Source organism: Salmo salar, chromosome ssa01, assembly GCF_905237065.1.
Source record: "Salmo salar chromosome ssa01, Ssal_v3.1, whole genome shotgun sequence".
NCBI classification, from domain to species: domain Eukaryota; kingdom Metazoa; phylum Chordata; class Actinopteri; order Salmoniformes; family Salmonidae; genus Salmo; species Salmo salar.
In genome coordinates, this window is record NC_059442.1 from 53049121 (window position 1) to 53076130 (window position 27010).

Below are 27010 nucleotides of genomic sequence, written 5' to 3' on the forward strand. Positions count from 1 at the left end.
ATTTGTTGAGTACTGTGGATACCAATATCCCTGTAAACCTCCCAGGCCGATGTTGCCCATGGTTAAGAAATTATACAGTGCATTCGGAAAGTATTCAGACCCCTTGACTTTTTCCACATTTTGTTACAGCCATATTCTAAACTGAAAACCTTTTTGTTCACAAATCTACACTCAATACCCCATAATGACAAAGCGAACAGGTTTAGAATGTTTAGCAAATGTATTAAAAAAATTAACAGAAATACCTTATTTACTTAAGTATTCAGACCCTTTGCTAGGATACTCGAAATTGAGCTCAGGTGCATCCTGTTTTCATTGATCATCCTTGAGCTGTTTCTACAACTTGGGAGTCCAACTGTGGTAAATTCAACCGGACATGATTTGAAAAACGCACACAACTGTCTATTTTTTTAATTTAAAAAATAAATAAAAGTCCCACAGTTGACAGTGCATCTCAGAGCAAAAAACAAGCCGTGAGGTGGAAGGAATTGTCTGTAGACCTCCGAGACAGGATTTCTGCAGCATCGAAGGTCCAAGAACAGTGGCCTCCATCATTCATAAAATAGAAGTTTGGAACCACCAAGACTCCTAGAGCTGGCCAAACTGAGCAATCAGGGGAGAAGGGCCTTAGTCAGGGAAGTCACTAAGAACCCGATGGTCACTGACAGAGCTCCGGAGTTCCTCTGTGGAGATGGGAGAACCTTCCAGAAGGACAACCACCTCTGCAGCACTCCACAAATCAGGCCTTTATGGTAGAGTGGCCAGACGGAAGCCACGCCTCGGTAAAAGGAACAGCCCGCTTGGAGTTTTCCAAAAGGCAAGGACTCTCAGACCATGAGAATAAAGATTCTCTGGTCTGATGAAACCAAGATTGAACTCTTTGGCCTAAATGCCAAGTGTCAGATCTGGAAGAAACCTGGCACCATCCATGCGATGAAGCACCGTAGTGGCAACCATCATGCTGTGGGGATGTTTTTCAGCAGCAAGGACTGGGAGACTAGTCAGGATCGAGGGAAAAATGAACAGAGCAAAGTACAGAGAGATCCTTAATGAAAACCTGTTCCACAGTGCTCAGGACCTCACTGGGGCGAAGGTTCACCTTCCAACAGGACAATGTCCCTAAGGACACAGCCAAGACAACGTGGGAGTGGCTTCGGGAAAAGTCCCCAAATGCAGGTGTGCCAAGCTTGTAGTGTCATACCCAAGAAGACTCGAGGCTGTAGTCACTGCCAAAAGGTGCTTCAACAAAGTACGGCGTAAAGGGTCTGAATTGTTTATTTAACTAGGCAAGCCGTTTAAGAATGTTCTTCTTTACAATGACAACCGACTTACAGTACCAGTCAAAAGTTGACACACCTACTTAAAGGGTTTCTTTATTTTTACTCTTTCTACATTGTAGAATAACAGTTAAGACATAAAAACCATGAAATAACACACATGGAATCATGTAGTATTCCCCTCCCCCCAAAAGAAGTGTTAAATCTAAATATATTTTATATTTGAGATTCTTCAAAGTAGCCACCATTTGCCTTTCTTTGACAGCTTTGCACCCTCTTGGCATTCTCTCAACCAGCTTCATGAGATTGTCACCTGGAAATAATTTTAATTAACAGGTGTGCCTTTAAAAGTAGATTTGTGGAATTTTTCCTTAATGCGTTTGAGCCAATTAGTTGTGTTGTGAAAAGGTAGGGGTGGTATAAAGAAGATAGCCCTATTTGGTGAAAGACCAAGTCCATATTATGCCAAGCACAGCTCAAATAATGTCTTAAAGTAAAGATGGACTTAAATTCAGTCAATCTGGAAAATTACAAGAACTTTGAAAGTTTCTTCAAGTAGTCACAAAAACCATCAAGCACTATGACGAAACTGGCTCTCATGAGGACCACCACAGGAAAGGAATACCCAGCGTTACCTCTGCTGCAGAGGATAAGTTCATTAGTTACCAGCCTCAGAAATCAACAATTAACTGCACCTCAGATTGTAGCCCAAATAAATGCTTCAGAGTTCAAGTAACAGACATCTCAACATCAACTGTTCAGAGGAGACTGAAGCAGGCCTTCATGGTTGAATTGCTGCAAAGAAACCACTACCATAGGACACCAATAAGAAGAGACTTGCTTGGGCCAAAAATCACAAGCAATGGACATTAGACCGGTGGAAATCTGTCCTTTGGTCTGAGTGCAAATTAGAAATGTTTGGTTCCAACCGCCGTGTCTTTATAAGACGCAGAGTAGGTGAACGGATGTTCTCCGCATGTGTGGTTCCCACCATGATGCATGGAGGTGGTGGTGTGATGGTGCTTTCCTGGTGACACTGTCAGTGATTTATTTAGAATTCAAGGCACACTTAAACAGCATGGATATCATAGCATTCTGCAGCGATACACCATCCCATCTGGTTTGCGCTTAGTGGGACTATCATTTGTTTTTCAACAGGACAATGAACCAATACACCTCCAGCCTGTGTAAGGTATATTTTACCAATAAGGAGAGTGATGAGTGCTGCATCAGATGACCTGGCCACCACAATCACCCGACCTCAACCCAATTGAGATGGTTTGGGATGAGTTGGACTGCAGAGTGGAGGAAAAGCAGCCAACAAGTGCTCAGCATATGTGGGAACTCCTTAAAGACAGTTGGAAAAGCATTCCAGGTGAGTACCTCATGAAGCTGGTTGAGAGAATGTCAAGCGTGTGCAAAACTGTCAAGGTAAAGGGTGGCTACTACAAAGAAACTCATATTTTGATTTGTTTAACACTTTTTTGGTTACTACATGATTCCACACGTCTTCACTATTATTCTATAATGTAGAAAATAGTAAAAATAAAAAAACCTTGAGTAGGTGTCCAAACTTTCGACTGGTACTGTATGTAAATGTGATATTTCCGTTTTTTATTTTATATACATTTGCATATATTTCTAAAGCGGTTTTTGCATTGTCATTATGGGGTATATTGTGTGTAGATTGATGGCAAAAAAAAATAAAACATGTAGTCCATTTTAGAATAAGACTAACGTAATAAAATGTGGAAAAAGTCAAGGGGTCTGAATACTTTCCGAATGCACTGTATACAGCAGATCTAGTGAATGTTTGAAACTGACTACATTGCGTCAGACTGCGCAGAATCACAAATCACCTGGCATCCCAAAAAAGCAAATAACTACTCCTAAATGCATACTTGCTCGAACAAATCTCCCTAAACATACTGACTGTTCTGTATTGGTTTGTGTGTGTTTACCTCCAGGGGTAGCAAGCGGATGAGGGTGGCGAAGCACTGCGTGGCCATGAAACGGACACTGTCACTGGGGTCACTCATGCGGCCCAGCACTGGCACCACCAGCAGCACAATGTATGGCACAATGTCCACATCCAACTGTTCCATCACACCTGCGGGGGCCAAGGGGGTCAAGGACAACAAACCACATGACAATGACACCCACTCCCCTGGTGTCATTACACCCATAGTGAACCCTGAACACTTTCAGTTACATCAGGTCATGGGTTCGATTCCCGCTGGGGTCACATTTACTAAGTGTATGCACTCAATGTACTGTTAGTCACTTTCGATAAAATTAGGGCCAGGACAATACCAGTGTCGCAATATTTTTTCCATGGCAAAAATGAATACACAAAGGAAAACCCAACTCTTTGGTGCCTTAAAAATAAGGGTGACTCTGGATGACAATATAACGATGTTTGTTTCCAACAGAGCTCTTTTGCTAAAGAAGTTAACACCGCTTCATGTTTTGTTTCCTTGCCACGATACTAACCAGAATCGCGATACTGGTATATTCCCAGCCCTAGATAAGTGTCTACTACATGGCATATAATATTCCAACCTTACTTATAAAAAAAAATCATACTGGTTGATTGCCCATACACGTAGTATGGGATCATGTCTAACTGCGTGACAGCGTATGAAAGATACAGGCCATGGCCTCGATGGCCCCCTCCTGCTTAGTGCTGTCCTCGATGCACCCCAGCCATGGAAGCACACGCTCCAGGAACAGGTGCATGGTCTCCATGGTAGCGATCTTACTGAGCACGCCCACGCAGCGCGCCGCCATGTGACGAACGGCCGTGTACGGATGCTGCAGACAGGTGAACAGGTGGGGCAGGTGCTCCAACAACTGAAATACACAGAGGGGGAGAAATGACCATTAAATCTCATTTTATTGGTCACATACACGGTTAACAGATGCTATTGCGAGTGTAGCGAAATGCAAACAATACAGTAAATGCATTCCAAAAAAAATCAGTTTGTTGGATGTTTCCATGTCAAAGTCTTCTGTCGCTAGCCACCTGTTTTGTAGATCGATCTCTATGGCACAATCCAAAACACCACCACCTTATTTCCAGATACTGGTGCTCTTCACCATTCATTTGGGCTTGATATAGTTAGAACTATACAGCAGATGGCAAGGGATGTGGACTCATCTTGACAGACTAATTTTGAGGTCTGAAAACAAGTTTTGTAATTTCCATTTTAATGAAGACAAGAACTTTGATAAGTCCATCTTCCACTGTGGTTTGGTAAATAGGGCTAAGTGGTGTTTCTACTGGGGAGACTCCTACATGTTCTATTACCAGAGGTTTGAGTTCGGGGGCCATGGCCCCAGCAGTGACCTCCAGGACCTGCAGTGAGTTGACCAGATCCTGGGCCGCAGCATCCCCCCTCTCCATCTGGAGCTTCCAATCTACAACACCAAAGAGAAAAATATACATCGATAACTCTTCATTGACGATACACCAAGAGTTATATGAAGACGCCAATCTAGAAGTGGACAGCGGGTAGCAAACAGCAATACATCTGGGTCATTATGCACCAAATGGACTGAAACAGGAAGGGCTACCTGTACTTGTCAATAAGAAATGCTAGTTTTCAGTTTGCGTTTTGAAAGGTTTTCCTACAGTGGTCCCAATGAACATAACCCATATGATCTAACTGTAAGGTCGCTCTGGATAAGAGAGACTGCTAAATGACTAAAATGTCAATCTAATGAGTGTAGCATACCGATGCCTTCGTTGTCCTCCACCACAGCCCTCAGAGGTCCCACCATGGACTCCCACAGGTAAGGCAGTGACCCCGTCAGCTCCTGGCCAAAGTGCCTGGCAACCGTCATCAGAGAGAACTCTGCGCCTCTTCTCTGGACGAGACAGTTTTTTTTATTCTGAAACAGTAAAAATAAATAATAAAAAAAAAACAGTCACAGGTAAATGTGCAGGTAACCGTTCACGCCCTCTGTCACCCACCTCATCAGTGTCTGTGGTGATGGTGCTGCCGGGGGGCAGTTCAGTGGTGGGTGTCTTGGGGGTTTTGGGGGTGGGGCCCCTTTTGCTGGTGATGGCAAATGCTGCCCTCTGGTGGCGGTACAAGGTGATGATGCCCTTGGTCTTATTGACCACGTGGTGCATGCATTCTTTCTCCGACATGCCAGCTAGGAATGGTAGAGAAAACAGTAAAGTGAGTAAGAGGGTTTTATGTAATAGAGAAACCTAATCTGGGTTGTGTTCATTTACTGAAACAGGATGGGACGACAAGAACAGTTTGTTCTAAAACCATTATTTGGTCAACAGCAATAGCCTATGCATCATGTTGATTCCTGCTATGAAAGTATCTGCCCTTCTCCGTTTCGGCTGCTGTGTGAGCGAGCCACTCACTCCTCCCACTGTGCAAATGGAGGGAGAGATGCATTCAGATAAGCACAAGCATATGACCGTTGCTGAAAATGCAATTGGGGGTTAAAAAATTGTTTTCAAATAACTACTCGTTCTACTTACTGAGAGGAGAGCATCACAGCTTTTATTTCTCACCTCTCAATATATATATATATATATCTCTTAATATTCTCTCTTTCTCCCCTGACCCATCTGTCTATCTCCTCATTTGAATTCCATGCTGTCACAGTTACCAGCCCTTTCAAGCTTAACATCCTTATCATTTATCGCCCTCCAGGTTCCCTTGGAGAGTTCATCAATGAGCTTGACGCCTTGATAAGTTCCTTTCCTGAGGATGGCTCACCACTCACAGTTCTGGGTGACTAACCTCCCCACGTCTACCTTTGACTCATTCCTCTCTGCCTCCTTTCCACTCCTCTCCTCTTTTGACCTCACCCTCTCACCTTCACAAGGCAGGCAATACGCTTGACCTCATCTTTACTAGATGCTGTTCTTCCACTAATCTCATTGCAACTCCCCTCCAAATCGCCGACCACTACCTTATTCCTTTTCCCTCTTTCTCTCATCCAACACTTCTCACTCTGCCCCTACTCGGATGGTATTGCGCCGTCCCAACCTTCGCTCTCTCTCTCCCGCTACTCTCTCCTCTTCCATCCTATCATCTCTTCCCTCTGCTCAAACCTTCTCCAACCTATCTCCTGATTCTGCCTCCTCAACCCTCCTCTCCTCCCTTTCTGCATCCTTTGATTTCCTCTGTCCCCTATCCTCCAGGCCGGCTCGGTCCTCCCCTCCTGCTCCGTGGCTCGACGACTCACTACGAGCTCACAGAACAAGGCTCCGGGCAGCCGAGCGGAAATGGAGGAAAACTCGCCTCCCTGCGGACCTGGCATCCTTTCACTCACTCCTCTCTACATTCTCCTCTTCTGTCTCTGCTGCTAAAGCCACTTTCTACCACTCTAAATTCCAAGCATCTGCCTCTAACCCTAGGAAGCTCTTTGCTACCTTCTCCTCCCTCCTGAATCCTCCTCCCCCTCCCCCCTCCTCCCTCTCTGCGGATGACTTCGTCAACCATTTTGAAAAGAAGGTTGACGATATCCGATCCTCGTTTGCTAAGTCAAACGACACCGCTGGTCCTACTCACACTGCCCTACCCTGTGCTTTGACCTCTTTCTCCCCTCTCTCTCCAGATGAAATCTCGCGTCTTGTGACGGCCGGCCGCCCAACAACCTGCCCACTTGACCCTATCCCCTCCTCTCTTCTCCAGACCATTTCCGGAGACCTTCGCCCCTTCCTCACCTCGCTCATCAACTCATCCTTGACCGCTGGCTACGTCCCTTCCGTCTTCAAGAGAGCGAGAGTTGCACCCCTTCTGAAAAAAACCTACACTCGATCCCTCCGATGTCAACAACTACAGACCAGTATCCCTTCTTTCTTTTCTCTCCAAAACTCTTGAACGTGCCGTCCTTGGCCAGCTCTCCTGCTATCTCTCTCAGAATGACCTTCTTGATCCTAATCAGTCAGGTTTCAAGACTGGGCATTCAACTGAGACTGCTCTTCTCTGTGTCACGGAGGCTCTCCGCACTGCTAAAGCTAACTCTCTCTCCTCTCATCCTTCTAGACCTATCTGCTGCCTTTGATACTGTGAACCATCAGATCCTCCTCTCCACCCTCTCCGAGTTGGGCATCTCCGGCGCGGCCCACGCTTGGATTGCGTCCTACCTGACAGGTCGCTCCTACCAGGTGGCGTGGCGAGAATCTGTCTCCGCACCATGCGCTCTCACCACTGGTGTCCCCCAGGGCTCTGTTCTAGGCCCTCTCCTATTCTCGCTATACACCAACTCACTTGGCTCTGTCATATCCTCACATGGTCTCTCCTATCATTGCTATGCAGACGACACACAATTAATCTTCTCCTTTCCCCCTTCTGATAACCAGGCGGCGAATCGCATCTCTGCATGTCTGTCAGACATATCAGTGTGGATGACGGATCACCAGCTCAAGCTGAACCTCGGCAAGACGGAGCTGCTCTTCCTCCCGGTGAAGGACTGCCCGTTCCATGATCTCGCCATCACGGTTGACAACTCCCTTGTGTCCTCCTCCCAGAGTGCTAAGAACCTTGGCGTGATCCTGGACAACACCCTGTCGTTCTCCACTAACATCAAGGCGGTGACCCGATCCTGTAGGTTCATGCTCTACAACATTCGCAGAGTACGACCCTGCCTCACACAGGAAGCGGCGCAGGTCCTAATCCAGGCACTTGTCATCTCCCGTCTGGATTACTGCAACTCGCTGTTGGCTGGGCTCCCTGCCTGTGCCATTAAACCCCTACAACTCATCCAGAACGCCGCAGCCCGTCTGGTGTTCAACCTTCCCAAGTTCTCTCACGTCACCCCGCTCCTCCGCTCTCTCCACTGGCTTCCAGTTGAAGCTCGCATCCGCTACAAGACCATGGTGCTTGCCTACGGAGCTGTGAAGGGAACGGCACCTCCATACCTTCAGGCTCTGATCAGGCCCTACACCCAAACAAGGGCACTGCGTTCATCCACCACTGGCCTGCTGGCCCCCTACCTCTGAGGAAGCACAGTTCCCGCTCAGCCCAGTCAAAACTGTTCGCTGCTCTGGCACCCCAATGGTGGAACAAGCTCCCTCACGACGCCAGGACAGCGGAGTCAATCACCACCTTCCGGAGACACCTGAAACCCCACCTCTTTAAGGAATACCTAGGATAGGATAAAGTAATCCTTCTAACCCCCCCCTTAAAAGATTTAGATGCACTATTGTAAAGTGGTTGTTCCACTGGATATCATAAGGTGAATGCACCATTTTGTAAGTCGCTCTGGATAAGAGCGTCTGCTAAATGACTTAAATGTAAATGTAATATTGAGTTCATGGTACCACTTTACAACCGGCGTAAGCTATGTAGTACGGTTTTGATGCGCCCACGGAGCAGCGCTGAGCAGAGCACGCCATTGTCGCTGATTAGGCCAACATCAAGTACCCTAGGCCTAGCACTGTTTTGTAGGACATGACAACTACTGATTGATTAAACAATTAGCCAACATGGCTATCGAGCAACAAGATCATAGAGTTAACAATCTAGCTAAGTGTTTAGAGTTCACACTTCCTCAGGTGATGAATAATATTACAGGACTCCAGACTAACATTTTCCTTTGATGGCAACCTGCCCATGATTTGTTTGCACCAATTATATTAAATGTTTTTACAGTGCCACACTAGACAATTTGTATCATCTTTAAAAAAGTCAGTGCTTTATTAAAATGTGTAATTACTAGTGAGATGTTATTCAATAAATTATTTCATCAGGCATTTGGGCTGTGTATTATATGTTAATAGAGCTCCAAAATGGTCTGATTTATTCATATTTTTTCAATATTGATTGCCTGCATCTTTGTGTAGAAATATCATAGGCCAATTTATCACCCGGGTAAGTGTAAACTCAAAACACATCAGCTAAAAATCGCAAAACTCTAAACATAATACCCACTGCTAGCAGCCATGTATTAATATAACAGTAACTGTAAAGTCCCAAAAAACGTTGCAGTTATAGCCTCCCACCCAATGAGGCCTACGCAAATCACCAATGTACATTTCACATGTGCTGCATCTTAAAAGCATATCAAATATCTTGGTTGTAAAATAGTAGCTATGCAGCTCAAAATGTAGAGCTTATAAATAAATTATACCTACAGAAAACCTCCTCTCTTCAACTAAGTCAATTTGATTTTAAAAACATAAAAATCAGAAAACTTTTCTTCCTTCCCCGGAGCATTTCCCCCCCCCCCCCGGGAAAGGAGAGGCTCGCGTGACGCAGCAGGCCCCAGAGAAAACAGCTACAGGTAGACGCTTTCATTACATGAAATCATAAGGATAATGTACTTTACCGTTTGAACAAATCATGGTTTTAGCCTTCTAAAAAATGTCTCAGAATTTCAGTGAGTAAATGGTGCAAGCATGAAGCTAACAATCTGTACAGCGAAACCTGATCATTACAACAATTACACATACAGCCAAAAGTTGACCCCTACTCATTCAAGGGTTTCTTTATTTGTATTATTTTCTACATTGTAGAATAGTGACGACATCAAAACTATGAAATAACACCTGGAATCATGTAGTAACCAAAGTGTTAAATTAAAATATATTTATATTTGATATTGTTCAAAGTAGCCACCCTTTGTGCAAAGCTGTCAAGGCAAAGGGTGGCTAATTTGAAGAAACTCAAATATAAATTGATTTGTTTAACACTTTTGGTTACTGCAAGATTCCATGTGTCTTCACTATTATTCTATAATGTATAAAATAGTAAAAATAAAGAAAAACCCTGGAATGCGTAGATGGCCAAACTTTTGGCTGGTACTGTACATACATATATAGTGCATTTGGAAAAGTATTCAGACCTTAACTTTTTCCACATTTCGTTACAGCCTTATTCTAAAGTGGATTAAATTGTTTCCCCCAATCTACACACAATACCCCCGTAATGACCAAGCAAAAACTGGATTAGACATTTTTAGCACATTTATATACTGCCAAATTCTCTAAAATGATGTTGGAGGCAGCATATGGTAGAGAAATGACCATTCAATTCTCTGGCAACAGCTCTGGTGGACATTCCTGCAGTCAGCATGCCAATTTGTGTGACAAAACTGCACATTTTAGAGTGGCCTTTTATTATCCCCAGCACAAGTTGCACCTGTGTAATAATAATGCTGTTTAATCAGATTCCTGACATGCCACACCTGTCAGGTGGATGAATTATCTTGTCAAAGGAGAAATGCTAACAGGGATGTAAACAAATTTGTGCACAAATTTGAGAAATAAGCTTTGTGCGTATGCAACATTTCTGGGATCTTTAATTTCAGGGCTTGAAACAAGGGACGAACAAACATGTTGCACAGTGCTTCCAAATTAAAACTCCAGGTCGCACAGCAAAATTATTCTTTGCATATGTGACCAAAAACTGGTCGCACTTTAGAGCCCTGCCTGCCGCTACTGGAAAGTATGCCCAACTGACCACACATTTTTTTTATTGTTATCAAGCAAAATTAATACATTTATCACAATATGACTGTCTATATCACCCAGATCTACCATCCCATACCTTTAGCAGTCTCTGAGTCGTGGACACAGGACAGGCCGAGGAGGGCGTGAGCAGGGGGTCCACGCAGACCGATGAACACAGGTTCTTGACAATCTTGGAATTGGGACATGGCTGCCTACCAGCACACTGCTGTAGCAGCTTCGCAATGAAGGAGGCGGCGTAGCCCTGCACCAGGGTATTCTCCTCCCGCTTAGCCGCCTCCATCAGAGGACGCACCACCGGGTTCAGCTTGTCTGGCAGCGCCTGCAGGTTGGGATGTGAGAAGTGTTTGTGTTATTGGACTAGCCCAGTCTCCGTTTGGTGCCTATTGAACACAAGCCAGATTTATAACGCGGTAGAGTCCAGTTTCCATATGATACCAAGAACATCTCCGGCAGTGTTTCCATTAGCCGGTTTGTGTCAGATAATGAAAAAAAAATTTTATTTAAAAAATAAATTTTTTCCCCCAGACGGTCAATTGGTAAAAAAAAGAAATTATAACTCACTATCCCATAGCGAAATAATGCATTTCATCCCATTCATTTATTGAAATACCAGTCAATTTTGCTGCTACAGCTCATTGCTACTGGAGTGAAACGTGCCTTAATAAGGCCAATCATTGCACAACAATTCTAAAGGCAATCGTCTGTAAAAAAAAAAAACATGGCCATGATTAAAAAGAGCTCGATCAATTGTTTTCCATCACTGGTAAATTGAAGCGCACTTCCCGTCGCAATTCAAGTGCATAGGCAACTAAGCAAGCGTCAACGTGTCACACACACACACACACACCACTTGCAATAAGCTGGAGACAGTATGAATTTTGAAAACCTACAATTGTTTGAAACCTGAACGTTTTACCACACCAGGCATGTCTTATCTTGCTTCTAAGCAGCCTAGCCAAAATCTAACCAAACTTGCAGGCAATTGTTTTATAAAGACTTCCATATACCATTGAAACAAGTAGCCTTTTTCCACCCCTCATTATATTGGTTTTCAAAATCAACTTTCATTGTCCAGTAGTCAAAGGCACAATCTTAGTCATATTAGCAACCCAAGCTACTTGTTGCATATTTAGAGATCCTTTAGAAAGGGGGGATATTTTCATGTCACAAATTGCATTTCCCCTGCTAATTGCATTATGTAACGAACATTTGCTGCGTAGCCTAATGCCTTGTGTGCATTGCTGCACTTGACAAAACAGTTTAACATTAAGCTAAAACGTTCTGATCTGTTGCATGTTTTTGATGTAGCCTAGGCCTACTGGTTTTATGAATGTGGGATCCATCATCCCAAATGTCCCTGAGTCTGTTTGGAATAGGCCATTTCTTTCTCACACCGAAAGACAAGCTGACCAATAGACTAGGTCAACTTTTCTACTATCAAATCAAATTTTAGTGGTCACACATATATAGCAGATAGTATTAAGGAGAAACGCTTGTGTTACTACTGCACTGTTGTAGCTAGGATCTAACCATTCACAAATTAAGAAATACATAAATATTATGCCAAGCAATGTCGGAGTGGCATTGACTAAATATACTAGAATACAATACAGAGTAAATGAGTAAAGCAGTATGTAAACATAAAAAGTAGCAGTGATTCCATGTCTATGTATATACTGTAGGGCAGCAGCCTTTAAGGTGCAGGGTTGAGTAGCCGGCTCTTCAGTCGGCTACAGTCTCTCGGTCCAAGCATTGATGCACCTGTACTGACCTCTCCTTCTGGATGATAGCGGGGTAAACAGGCCGTGGCTCGTGTGGTTGATGAACTTTTTGGCCTTCCTGTGACACCGGATGCTGTAGGTGTCCTGGGGGGCAGGCAGTGTGCTCCCAGTGATGCGTTGGGCAGACCACACCACTCTTGAAAGCCTTGTGGTTGCAGGCGGTGCAGTTGCCCTACCAGGCGATGATACAGCCCGACAGGATGCTCTCAATTGTGCGTCTGTAAAAGTATGAGGGTTTTAGGGGCTGTTGCGCCTTCTTCACCACACAGTCTGTGTGGGTGGACCATTTCAGATTGTCCGTGACGTGTTCACCGAGGAACTTGAATCTTTCCACCTCCTCCACTGCGGTCCTGTGGATAGGGGCGTGCTGCCTCTGCGGTTTCCTGAACTCCAATATCAGCTCCTTTGTTTTGTTGTCGTGAAGGTTATTTTCCTTGCCCCACTCTGCCAGGACCCTTACCTCCTCCCTGTAGGCTGACGTCATTGTTGGTAATCTGGCCTACTACTGTTGTGTCATCTGCCAACTTGATGATTGAGTTGGAGGCGTGCGTGGGCACTCAGTCATGGGTGAACAGGGAGTACAGGAGGGGGTTGAGCATGCACCCTTGTGGGGCCCCAGTGTTGAGGATCCGCGAAGTGGAGATGTTGTTTCCTACCTTCAACACCTAGGGGCGGCCCATCAGGAAGTCCAGGACCCAGTTGCACAGGGCAGGGTTCAGACCCAGGGTCCCGAGATTAATGATGAGCTTGGAGGGTACTATGGGGTTGAATGCTGAGCTATAGTCAATGAACAGCATTCTTACATAAGTATTCCTCTTGTCCAGATGGGATAGGGCAGTGTGCAGTGCGATTGCATCGTCTGGATCTATTGGGGCTGTAAGAAAATTTAAGTGGGTCTAGGTTGTCAGGTAGAGGTGATATGATCCTTAACTAGCATCAAAGCATGATGACAGAAGTGAGTGCTACAGGGCGATAGTCATTTAGTTCAGTTACCTTTGCTTTCTTGGGTACAGGAACAATGGTGGACATTTTGAAGCAAGTGGGGACAGGGAGAGATTGAATATGTCCGTACACAATCCAGCCAGCCGTTCTGCACATTCTCTGAGGATGCGGTTAGCGATGCCGTCTGGACCGGCAGCCCTGCGAGGGTTAACACGCTTAAATGTCTTACTCATGTCGGCCATGGAGAACGAGAGCCCCCAGTCCGTGGGAGCGGGCCGCGTCGGTGGCAATGTGTTACCCTCAAAGCAGGTGAAAGATTTGAGCTTGTCTGGGAACAAGACGGTGTCCACAGCTTGGCTGGTTTTCCCTTTGTCCACACACGTCTCGTGTCTGAGCCGTTGAATTGCGACTCCGTTTTGCCTGCATGTTTGCCTTACGGAGGGAATAACTACACGGTTCGTATTCAACCATATATCCAGTCACCTTGCCATGGTTAAATGCGATGGGTCGCGCTTTGTTTTATGTGAATGCTGCCTTCTATCCACAGTTTCTGGTTTGTGTAGGTCTTAGTCTCCGTGGGAACAACAACCCCTATACACTGCCTGATGAACTCCGGCACCGTGTCCGTGCAAGCGCCAATGTTATTCTCAGAGGCTACCCGGGAAACTTATCCCAGTCCGTGTGATCAAAATGATCTTGAAGCATGGATTTCGATTGGTCAGACCAGTGTTGAATAGACCTTAGGCAGAAACTCACAGGAAGTACCCGTGCTATAGGAAGGGAGGAGCAAAATAGAGTCGATCTGATTGGCCAAAGGGCATCTCGAAAAGGTGAGTAGCAGGGATCTAGTGTTTTTCCTCAGCGAGTACTACAGTCAATGTGTTGATAGAACTCCGGTAGCATTTTCCTCAAATCTGGCCTCAGGATGTGGTTTACAGTTTGCATGAAGTCCAGTGTAGTTCCTTGAGAGCCGTCGTGGTATCGGCTTGAGGGATAATATACGCGGCTGTGACTAACTGAAGAAATTCTCTGGGGGAGGTATTCTAGGTCAGGTGAACAAAAGGACTTGAGTTTCTGTATGTTACCACAATCACACCATGAGTAGTTAATTATGAATCATAAACACTCGCCTTTCTTCTTCCCAGAGAGTTCTTTATTCTGTCTGCGCGATGAACTGAGAACCCAGCTCGCTGTATGGACAGGGACCGTATATCCGTGAAACAAGAGTATGTTAAAGTCCGATGTCTCTCTGGAAGGAGATCCAGCCCTGACCTCGTCTACTTTATTGTCCAGAGACTGAACATTAGCGAGTAATATACTCGGAAGTCCACTCCGAATCTCTCTTCTCCGCCGGTGGCGACTTGGAACAGCCTCTGGGATATGTTCAATTGCCCTGGGGGGTACGAACAAAGGATCCAATTCAGGAAAGTCGTATTCCTGGTCGTAACGCGGGCGAGTTACCACCGCTCTGATATACGAAAGTTATTTCCGACTGTATGTAATAACACAAAAAAAAAAACATTCTGGGCTAATGTAAAAAATAACCAAAAAACGAAATACTTCAAAGTTGCTTATGAGCTAGAAGCAGAGCGTCCATGGCTGTCGTCGCCAACTGTGTATGGGGGTTAGGCTAGTGAGTTTACTGTGTTACTCATCTTGTTGGCTGTGGAAAAGTATATGTGGACAGTTATAATAACAGCACGTGGATTTCAAGTTTAGGGAGGCAAATTTTCCCCATTATAATATAGTCGCATTTGCAGACGTATGTAAGAGTGTCAATTTAGACTAATATAAAACAATCTCCGCAATAAAGCCTAACGTTTAAGTTCCTTTCTCAGAACATATGAAAGCTGGTGGTTCCTTTTAACATGAGTCTTCAATATCCCAGGTAAGAAGTTTTAGGTTGTAGTTATAGGAATTGTAGGACTATTTCCTCTCTATACCATTTGTATTTCATATACACCTTTGACTATTGGATGTTCTTATAGGAACTATAGTATGCCAGTGTAACAGTATAGCTTCCGTCCCTCTCCTCGCCCCTACCTGGGCTCGAACCAGGGACTCTGCACACATCGACAACAGCCACCCTCGAAGCATCGTTACCCATCGCTCCACAAAAGCCGCAGCCCTTGCAGAGCAAGGGTAACAACTACTTCAAGGTCTCAGAGCGAGTGACGTCACCGATTGAAACGCTATTAGCGCGCACCCCGCTAACTAGCCAGCCATTTCACATCGGTTACACCAGCCTAATCTCGGAAGTTGATAGGCTTGAAGTCATTAACAGTTCAATGCTTGAAGCACAGTGAAGAGCTGCTGGCAAATGCAGGAAAGTGCTGTTTGAATGAATGCTTACGAGCCTGCTGCTGCCTACCACCGCGTCAGACTGCTCTATCAAATCATAGACTTAATTATAATAACACACAGAAATACGAGCCTTAGGTCATTAATATGGTCAAATACGGAAACTATCATTTCAAAAACTAAACGTTTATTCTTTCAGTGAAATATGGAACGTTCGTGTTTTATCTAACGGGTGGTATCCATAAGTCTAAATATTGCTGTTACATTGCACAACCATCAATGTCATAATTATGTACAATTCTGGCAAATTAATTGCCGTCTTTGTTAGGAAGAAATGGTCTTCACACAGTTCGCAACGAGCCAGGCTGCCCAAACTGCTGCATATACCCCGACTCGGCTTGCACAGAACGCAAGAGAAGTGACACAATTTCCCTAGTTAAAATAAATTAATGTTAGCAGGCAATATTAACTAAATATGCAGGTTTAAAAATATATACTTGTGTATGGATTTTAAAGAAGCATTGATGTTCATGGTTATGTACACATTGGTGCAACGACGGTACTTTTTTCACAAATGCGCTTGTTAAATCGTTACCCGTTTGACAAAGTAGGCTGTGATTCAATGAGAAATTAACAGGCAGTGCATCGATTATATGCAACGCAGGACAAGCTAAATAAACTACTAATATCAACCATGTGTAGTTAACTAGTGATTATGTTAAGATTGATCGTTTTTTATAAGATAAGTTTAATGCTAGCTAGCAACTTACCTTGCCTCATTCCTGCACTCGCGTAACAGGTAGTCAGCCTGCCACGCAGTCTCCTCGCGGAGTGCCATAATCAGTGTCCAAAAATGCCAATTGATATGAAAATGTGAAATCGGCCCTAATTAAATCGTCCATTCCGATTTTAAAAAATAAATTAAAAAAATATATATATAAAATTAAAAACAAAACAAATAAAAACATAAAAAATACAAAAAAAATATTAAACTATATATAAAAAAACAACAAATAAAATAAAAATAATAAATATCGGTCCACCTCTACTGTAGACTATGCGATTTAAAAACAAAAGCGAATGATCCTCTGTGGCCAAATCATGATTTCTGCTGTAGTGTCCTATTGGGAATTAATGAGTTTCTTTATCCCCTAGCCTTATGGACTCAATGCCTACGTATTCTAACATCTTCAAATTGCTCATCAGAATTGGTTAAAAATGACACCATTGCATCCAAGTTGCATGTTCTGTTAAGATGAATTACCATAACCTAAATGTGATTTCCGGCATTCTGAGCACCGTGGGTGGAAGCCCTAATCAGGTTGCACAACCAATGCATATGGATCCGGAAAATGTCTTAAAATGTCCAGTAAATTTAAAATGTCCAGGTAATTTAAAATGTCCGGAAACCCTGATCTGTTTAATGCATACGGTATCGCTCATGTTGCCGGTATCAGCAGTATTGATGACATTGGTGTCAACACACCCATCCCTACCTGCAAGTTGACCACGGCGCAGGCGGTAAACATGTGGACTCGCAGGTGCAGCTGCTGCCACTCCACACTGGTCTCGCCCACCGTGGACTGGGCCTGCTGACGCTTGCCATCCAGTGGCTGAAACTGTTTGGACTTCATGTTCAGACCCACGGTGGACTCAGTGAAGATGGTGGTCACCTATAGATAGAGGGAAGAGCAGAGTAATAACATTCATGGGTTTGTCATAGTTCTATAAAATGGAGTTTAGCCTCTATTAACCTTCATAGGGTCTATAGTCCTAGTCCATTTTGAATGCTGGGGTTTAGGGAAATGGAACTGACCAAGTCTGATAGAGAATGGACAGACTGAGGCAAATAAAATGAATCTCCTTACAAAACAATCATTCAAGAACCAAAATAGATGGGAAAATGAAATGTTATTTTTTACAACATGAATGTAATGTCTAGAGTCCAACTTCGATGCTACATTTAATCTGTATTGAGAATGTGGCCAGTGAATCAATAGACTTCGTGCATTCGGAAAGTATTTAAACCCCTTCCCTTTTTCCACTTACATTACAGCCTTATTCTAAAATGGATTAAATTATTTTCCCTCAATCTACACACAATACCCCATAATGACAAAGCGAAAACAGGTTTATTTATTTGTGTGTGCAAATGTATTAAAAATAAAACAAAATACCTTTACATAAGTATTCAGACCATTTTCTATAAGACTCCAAATTGAGCTCAGGTGCATCCTGTTTCCATCAATCATCCTTGAGATGTTTCTACAACTTGGTGTCCACCTGTGGTAAATTCAATTGATTGGCCATGATTTGGAAAGGCACACACCTGTCTATATAAGGTCCCACAGTTTACAGTGCATCTCAGAGTAAAAACCAAGCCATGCGGTCGAAGGAATTGTCCGTAGAGCTCCGAGACAGGATTGTGTCAAGGCACAGATCTGGGGAAGGGTAGCAAAAAATGTCTGCAGCATTGAAGGTCCCCAAGAACACATGCCTCCATTCTTAAATGGAAGAAGTTAGGAACCACCAAGACTTCCAAAAGCGGGCCGCCCCATCAAACTGAGCAATCAGGGGAGAAGGGCCTTGGTCAGGGAGGTGACCAAGAACCCCATAGTCAATGACAGAGCGCCTCTGGATGGAGAACCTTCCAGAAGGAAAACCATCTCTGCAGCACTCCACCAATCAGGCCTTTATGGTAGAGTGGCCAGACGTAAGTCCCTCCTCAGTAAAAGGCACATGACAGCCGGCTTGAAGTTTGCCAAAAGGCAAGGACTCTCAGACCATGAGAATAAAGATTCTCTGGTCTGATGAAACCAAGATTGAACTCTTTGGCATGAATGCCAAGCGTCACATCTTGAGGAAACCTGGCACCATCCCTACAGTGAATCATGGTGGCGGCAGAATCATGCTGTGGGAATGATTTTTCAGCAGCAGGGACTGGGAGACTAGTCAGGGTCGAGGCAAAGCTACAGAGAGATCCTTGATGAAAACCTGCTCCAGAGCACTCAGGGACCTCAGACTGGGGCGAAGGTTCACCTTCCAACAGGACAACGTCCCTAAGCACTAGAGATGACCAGCGGGAGAAGTATACAATCGCTGCTGGGTGCTTTGAGCGAACGGTGAGTTCTCGTCATTGAGGATTTCAAAGTGTTGGAAAATGACATGGTGTTGGTTTCCTCTCCTTTGATCTTCAATGTGGATAACGCTCCCACTGATCTGCAACTTGAGCTTACCGATCTTCAGTCTGACTCCGTGATTGGAGAACTATTCAAAACAATGTCACTGACGAGGTTCTATGCATCTCAATGAGCAAAACGTTCCAAAGATTAGGAGTCATGCTCAGAAGATGTTTGTACTGTTTGGGTCAACCTATGTATACGGACATACATTTTCAGTGAGGAAATGAGTCAAGGCACAGATCATCTACTGACTCACCTCTCAGCAATCCTGCGCATCGTGACAGAAACTATAACCGACTTCACTGTCTAGTCAATGCCCATCAGACTTCACTCCGCACACTGATTGAGTAGTATAAATGTAATGTTGAGCTCTCGTGTTTTTGTGCATACCCGTTAACAAGAGTTCTGTCCGAGGTGCTGAATGCAGTGTACTTTTCCCTCCGTGTAGTTCATTGCATTTTTAATAATGAAAATACCGACCAAAAGGAGAACATGGATGTGGTTTATTTGTGCATGTTAAAAGAGAAAAATAAGTAGCATATCTGGATGTGATTTACAGTAGAGATCGGTCATACACATGTATAATCCTGTAATATTACTCTGGCCCATGATGGCAAAAAATATATACTAATGTGGCCCTCCACAGAAAATAATTGCCCAGGCCTACATATTGGCAAACATTTCTAAAGCACTGTTTTTGCTTTGTCATTATGGGTAGTGTAGATTGATGAGGGAAATATATTATTTAACATACATTACAGCCTTATTCTAAAATGTAACAAATGTGCAAAGAGTGAAAGGGGTCAATACATTCCGACTGCACTGTAACCAATGTGGTAGAAACATGGGGGTACGCTTCAATTATTTATATAAATATATAAATAAATATACTGCTCAAAAAAAATAAAGGGAACACTTAAACAACACATCCTAGATCTGAATGAAATAAATAATCTTATTAAATACTTTTTTCCTTTACATGTGCTGACAACAAAATCACACAAAAATAATCAATGGAAATCCAATTTTTCAACCCATGGAGGTCTGGATTTAGAGTCACACTCAAAATTAAAGTGGAAAACCACACTACAGGCTGATCCAACTTTGATGTAATGTCCTTAAAACAAGTCAAAATGAGGCTCAGTAGTGTTGTGGCCTCCACGTGCCTGTATGACCTCCCTACAACGCCTGGGCATGCTCCTGATGAGGTGGCGGATGGTCTCCTGAGGGATCTCCTCCCAGACCTGGACTAAAGCATCCGCCAACTCCTGGACAGTCTGTGGTGCAACATGGCGTTGGTGGATGGAGCGAGACATGATGTCCCAGATGTGCTCAATTGGATTCAGGTCTGGGGAACGGGCGGGCCAGTCCATAGCATCAATGCCTTCCTCTTGCAGGAACTGCTGACACACTCCAGCCACATGAGGTCTAGCATTGTCTTGCATTAGGAGGAACGCAGGGCCAACCGCACCAGCATATGGTCTCACAAGGGGTCTGAGGATCTCATCTCGGTACCTAATGGCAGTCAGGCTACCTCTGGCGAGCACATGGAGGGCTGTGCGGCCCCCCAAAGAAATGCCACCCCACATCATGACTGACCCACCGCCAAACCGGTCATGCTGGAGGATGTTGCAGGCAGCAGAACGTTCTCCACGGCGTCTCCAGACTGTCACGTGCTCAGTGTGAACCTGCTTTCATCTGTGAAGAGCACAGGGCGCCAGTGGCGAATTTGCCAATCTTGGTGTTCTCGGGCAAATGCCAAACGTCCTGCACGGTGTTGGGCTGTAAGCACAACCCCCACCTGTGGACGTCGGGCCCTCATACCTCCCTCATGGAGTCTGTTTCTGACCGTTTGAGCAGACACATGCACATTTGTGGCCTGCTGGAGGTCATTTTGCAGGGCTCTGGCAGTGCTCCTCCTTGCACAAAGGCGGAGGTAGCGGTCCTGCTGCTGGGTTGTTGCCCTCCTACGGCCTCCTCCACGTCTCCTGATGTACTGGCCTGTCTCCTGGTAGCGCCTCCATGCTCTGGACACTACGCTGATAGACACAGCAAACCTTCTTGCCACAGCTCGCATTGATGTGCCATCCTGGATGAGCTGCACTACCTGAGCCACTTGTGTGGGTTGTAGACTCCGTCTCATGCTATCACTAGAGTGAAAGCGCCGCCAGCATTCAAAAGTGACCAAAACGTCAGCCAGGAAGCATAAGAACGGAGAAGTGGTCTGTGGTCTCCACCTGCAGAACCACTCCTTTATTGGGGGTGTCTTGCTAATTGCCTATAATTTCCACCTGTTGTCTATTCCATTTGCACAACAGCATGTGAAATTTATTGTCAATCAGTGTTGCTTCCTAAGTGGACAGTTTGATTTCACAGAAGTGTGATTGACTTGGAGTTACATTGTGTTGTTTAAGTGTTCCCTTTATTTTTTTGAGCAATAAATAAATAAATATATATATATATATAATAAAAAAAACATTTTTAAGTAACTCGCCAGATCAATTGTCAGTCTGTACAGTAGGGGGCAGTTCGTTCACATGGTGTGTTACGAAAGCCACTGTTCGGAGCGTCAGCCACGCCCCACAACCAGCATTGTAGGCTGCAGCAAGCTAGGCTGCAAGGCTACGCCCACACCGGAGGCCACTCAGCCTTGTTAGGCTGCAACGCACCTGGGAAATTTAAGGTGCTGCTTTAGTTCAGCACGGGAGAGCTCCTAGCTGGACGCCGGAGGCTGATCTCTACAGATATTTGTTTGAAGCCCTGGACATTGTGTTCGCCACAGGAAGTAGTGACCGGACTACAAGTGAAGCTGTAAGCAGACCAACTAGTTCTCATTAAAAAGTTAATTGTAACTAAAGGTTATTGGACTTGTCATTGTTGCCATCCTACCAGCCACGCCTAGCGAATCGTTACAACATGTAGAATCGGTTTGTACTTGGATTGCAAATTACGCCAGACACTCGACAATCCTACTGGTCTGTCCATACCTTTAGTATTAGCAGCAACCTTCTCCTAGGCTGTTTGTTTTTGCTCCCAACCAGTTGAACAAGAACGGTGTTAGTGAGAAAGGACCAGACAGAGTCAATATTATCACACTGCCATCTGTCTCTCCAACATGGTGTCATCACACCCTTATGACTGCGTGGCAGACAGGCACAGGACCATGGCCTTCTACCCAGACAAGCAAACACGCCCCACAAAGCAACCTAATACAGAGTGCTCCTCTCAATCTATAGTGTCATGGTTAACTTTGCTAAAAGAGAGCACAAGGTGCCACAGTTCTGTCCAATATAATAAGTTATCATCCCCACTGAGCTTAAAACTCAACTGTAGAGTCTTGCATTGGATCAGATACCCACGGTTCCCTGCCGTTGACATGCACAAAAACCAGCTGGCGGATGATATGAAAACATTTCTACCCGCGGGTCGTCCCGCAGTTCAGAACTATACTGCAGGTCGGAAAACAGTTAAAAAAAAAAATCAAGATAACATTTTTACAAACCCAGGAGCTTGTGTTGAGAATTCAATTATGCGAGCGCTGAGGAAGACATGGCCTAGGGTACCAGCCACGTATGCAGGGAACGGTCTTGTGTGGTGTTGAGACATTCCTAATTTGTCCATGTGCAGAGCTTATGTTTCCCCCGCCACGCGATACATTGAGTGTACAAAACACTAGGAACACCTGCTCTTTCCATGAGACTGACCAGATGAATGCCATGATCCCTTATTGATGTCACATGTTAAATCCACTTCAGTCAGCGTAGATGAAGGGGAGACCAGTTAAAGGATTTTTAAGCATCGAGACATGGATTGTGTATGTGTGTGCCATTCAGAGGGTGAATGGGCAAGAATTATTTGTTTAAATAGCTTTTTAACAGGGTATGATAATAAGTGCCAGGCGCGTCAAGAACTGCAACGCTGCTGCTAGGTCCCCCCCCCCCCACACACACACACACACACATTTCCCATGTGTATCAAGAATAGTCCACCACCCAAAGGACATGCATACCTTTAATTTCAGTGATTAGCGAGCTGTACAGTCAAGAAACTGTATGAATGTAGACAAAGTGTAAAGTACTTAAGTAAAGACACTTGATCTGTACATTCCTATTTATATTGTTTAAATGTAAGTTCTCATCTACTAGATTCCTAAAGAAAATCTTACCCCATACATTTTGAATGCTTAGCAGCTTTGATATGTGCTGAGAGAAGGACAGTGTACCGTCTAGCCATACTCCCAAGTACTTGTGTGAGCTGACTACTTCAAGCTCTAAACCCTCAAAGGTAGTAGCCACACCTGTGGTAGCCAGGCAAGTTATTTGACGGGTCACAAATCAGCTTTCGGAACAATTCTATACAGGTGGGTTGCAGAGAAAAATCTGTCCTTGTCTGAAATCGAAATATATACTTAGCAAAAATATATAAAAATGCAACAATGATTTTACTGACTTACAGTTCAAAAGGAAATCAGTCAATTGAAATACATTTCACATGACTGGGCTGGGGGTGCAGCCAGGCCCAGCCACTCCGAATGAGTTTTTCCCCAAACAAAAAAGGCTTCATTACAGACAAACACACTACACACACCCCCTCCCCCCAGACGATCCCACAGGTGAAGAAGCCAGATGTGGAGGTCTTGGGCTGGCGTGGATACATGTTGTCTGCGGTTGGACGTACTCGCAAATTCTTTAAAACATTTGAGGCAGCTTATGGTAGAGAAATAAACAGTCTCTGGTGGACATTCCTGAAGTCAGCATGCCAATTGCACACTCCTTCAACTTGAAACATCTGGCATCGTGCTGTGTGACAAAACTGCACATTTTAGAGTGGCTTTTTATTGTCCCCAGCACAAGGTGCACCTGTGTAATGATCACGCTGTTTAATCAGATTCTTGATATTCTACACCTGTCAGTTGGATGTATCATCTTGGAAAAGTAGAAACGCTCACTAACAGAAACAAATGTGCCCAGAGTTTGAGAGAAATAAGCTTTTTGTGCATACGGAACATTTCTGGGGTCTTTAATTTCAGATCATGAAACCAACACTTTACATTTTGTTTCATATTTTTGTTCAGTATATCATGTGGCAGCCAAATCCAGTGTTTGACTGACATTGTTGATTCAGTTGTTTATTGATTCAGAACAGAAATAGTTCTGCTCCTGCCAGCTCAGACCTCTAGTGCCCGTTGAGGGATTCTAACCACCGACCCTCCGGCTACAGGTCTGCCTCTAACCTCTGGGCCATCCACTGGCCACTTTCAAACTCCACGGGGTCAGTTTTTTTTAGCCACACACACAGAACAAAAATATGAATGCAACATGTAAAAAGTGTTGGTTAGGGCTGTTGCGGTGACCGTATTACTGCCACACGGGCAGTCAAATCCCAGCCTTTCTACTTTTCCAAGATAATACATCCAAATGACAGGTGTGGCATATCAAGACGCTGATTAAACAGCATCATCACACAGGTGCACCTTGCGCTGGAGACAATAAAAGGCCACTAAAGCGTGCAGTTGTGTCACAATGCCACTGATGTCTCAAGCTGAGGGAGCGTGCAATTGGCATGCTGAATGCAGGAACGTCCACCAGAGCGGTTGTCAGAGAATTTAAATGTTTTTCTCTACCATAACCTGCCTCAAATGTTGTTTTAGAGTGTGGCAGTACGTCCAACCAGCCTCACAACCGCACCATGCTCTACCAACTGAGAGACCACTTTAGAGGATCACCATTTTATACAGTGTTCTCACCAGTTCGCTGGCCTGGTCGATGGTGAAAACACTGCAGTTGAGGCGGTCGCGCACGTCGATCTGAGCGTCGGCCAGCAAGGAGATGAGCTGCTTACACTCGTTCTGCATGCGTGTGAAGGGAATGGCGATCTCATCGTAGTACAGCTGCTCTGACAGGATGGCTAAGAGGCGAGGCTGGACCAAGGCTGACACCACCTGACACTCCTGAGGCGAGAAGTGTGTGGGGGGGAGAGACAAGGTTTAATTTCACATCGGCCAGGATTCAATGAAACAGTTCTGCGGATATACGGCTGGATATATACAGTTGAGGTCGGAAGTTAACATACACCTTAGCCAAAAACATTACAACTCAGTTTCACAATTCCTGACATTTAATCCTAGTAAAAATACCCTGTCCTAGGTCAGTTAGGATCATCACTTTAAGAACGTGAAGTGTCAGAAGTTTCTTTCATCACAATCCCAGTGGATCAGACTTTTACACACACTCAATTAGTATTTGGTAGCATTGACTTTAAATTGTTTAACTTGGGTCAAACGTGTCAGGTAGCCTTCCACAAGCTCCCCACAATAAGTTGGGTGAATTTTGGCCCATTCCTCCTGACAGAGCTGTTGTAACTGAGTCAGGTTTGTAGGCATCCTTGCTCACACACACTTTTTCAGTTCTGCCCACAAATTTTATATAGGATTGAGGTCAGGGCTTTGTGATGGCCACTCCAATACCTTGACTTTGTTGTCCTTTAGCCATTTTGCCACAACTTTGGAAGTATGCTTGGGGTCATTGTCCATTTGGAAGACCCAAGCTTTAACTTCCTGACTGATGTCTTGAGATGTTGCTTCAATATGTATATATATCCACATTTTCCTACCTCATGATGCCATCTATTTTGTGAAGTGCACCAGTCCCTCCTGCAGCAAAGCACCCCCACAACATGATGCTGCCGCCACCGTGCTTCACGGTCGGGATGGTGTTCTTCAGCTTGCAAGCCTCCCCCTTTTTCCTCCAAACATAACGATGGTCATTATGGCCAAACAGTTCCATTTTTGTTTCATCAGACCTGAGGACATTTCTCCAAAAGACAATCTTTGTCCCCATGTGCAGTTGCAAACCGTAGTCTGGCTTTTTTATGGCGGTTTTGGAGCAGTGGCTTCTTTCTTGCTGAGCGGCCTTTCAGGTTATGTCGATATAGGACTCGTTTTACTGTGGATGTAGATACTTCTGTACCGTTTCCTCCAGCATCTTCACAAGGTCCTTTGCTGTTGTTCTGGGATTGATTTGCACTTTTCGCACCAAAGTACATTAATCTCGAGGAGACAGAAAGCATCTCCTTGCTGAGCGGTATGATGGCTGCGTGGTCCCATGGTGTTCATACTTCCGTACTATTTTTTGTACAGATGAACGTGGTACCTTCAGGCATTTGGAAATTGCTCCCAAGGATGAACCAGACTTGTGGTGGTCCACAATTTTTTTCTGAGGTCTTGGCTGATTTATTTTGATTTCCCCATGATGTCAAGCAAAGAGGCACAGAGTTTGAAGGTAGGCCTTGAAATGCATCCACAGGTACACCTACAATTGACTCAAATCACATCAATTAGCCTATCAGAAGCTTCTAAAGCCATGACATCATTTTCTGGAATTTTCCAAGCTGTTTAAAGGCACAGTCAACTTAGTGTATGTAAACTTCTGACCCACTGGAATTGTGACAGTGAATAAGTAAAATAATATGTCTGTAAACAATTGTAGGTGTCCTAAACGACTTGCCAAAACTATAGTTCGTTAACAAGAAATTTGTGGAGTGGTTGAAAAACGAGTTTTAATGACTCCAACCTAGGCGTATGTAAACTTCCGACTTCAACTTCACACACACACGAGATATCAGCTCAAGCAGAAATTACTAAATCACCCTACACGGGAAGTTTATACGAGTTTGTTTGAATCCCGGCCATAAAAGCCTTTCTGAAATAAATCCCAACAGCATTATGGTGAACAACTCCTATCCAAACAGAACAATAACAAAAACAGACTCCGGTTCTACCTTCTGCACAGCAGCCCACTCACAAAGGACCAGGGCCACAGCGATACGCTGCAGGGCAGACTTGGAGTTGAGGTGGAAGAGGAGCAGCTGGCCCAGCGACTCAGCCGGTCGGATGTCCTGTGAGGATGAGTTGACTTGCGGGTCGCACATACACCGACACAAGGCCCCCAACAGCCTGAACAGAAAAATGTATTGTTAGGCATTCATAGTAACTTAGTGCAAATGTTGTAACTGGATTTGTCGCAAGTCCACCATCGTGTTTCTTTTTCTCTTGTCTTTTGTCAAGAGAATACAAGTTTC

The 27010-nt window shown here is 44.5% G+C and overlaps 1 protein-coding gene across 1 annotated transcript in view; it reads right to left on the bottom strand.

The window, feature by feature from the left end:
- Window positions 1–27010, bottom strand: part of btaf1 (BTAF1 RNA polymerase II, B-TFIID transcription factor-associated) — a 66961-nt gene that overhangs the window by 25049 nt on the left and 14902 nt on the right. Inside the window, exons 18-26 of the mRNA XM_045695625.1 lie at window positions 26711–26885; window positions 24678–24881; window positions 17246–17422; window positions 10792–11044; window positions 5254–5438; window positions 5015–5171; window positions 4588–4697; window positions 3929–4130; window positions 3239–3387 (exon numbers count right to left, since the gene is read on the bottom strand). Coding sequence (XP_045551581.1) covers window positions 3239–3387; window positions 3929–4130; window positions 4588–4697; window positions 5015–5171; window positions 5254–5438; window positions 10792–11044; window positions 17246–17422; window positions 24678–24881; window positions 26711–26885 — 1612 coding nt within the window. The remainder of the gene's footprint in view (window positions 1–3238; window positions 3388–3928; window positions 4131–4587; window positions 4698–5014; window positions 5172–5253; window positions 5439–10791; window positions 11045–17245; window positions 17423–24677; window positions 24882–26710; window positions 26886–27010) is intronic.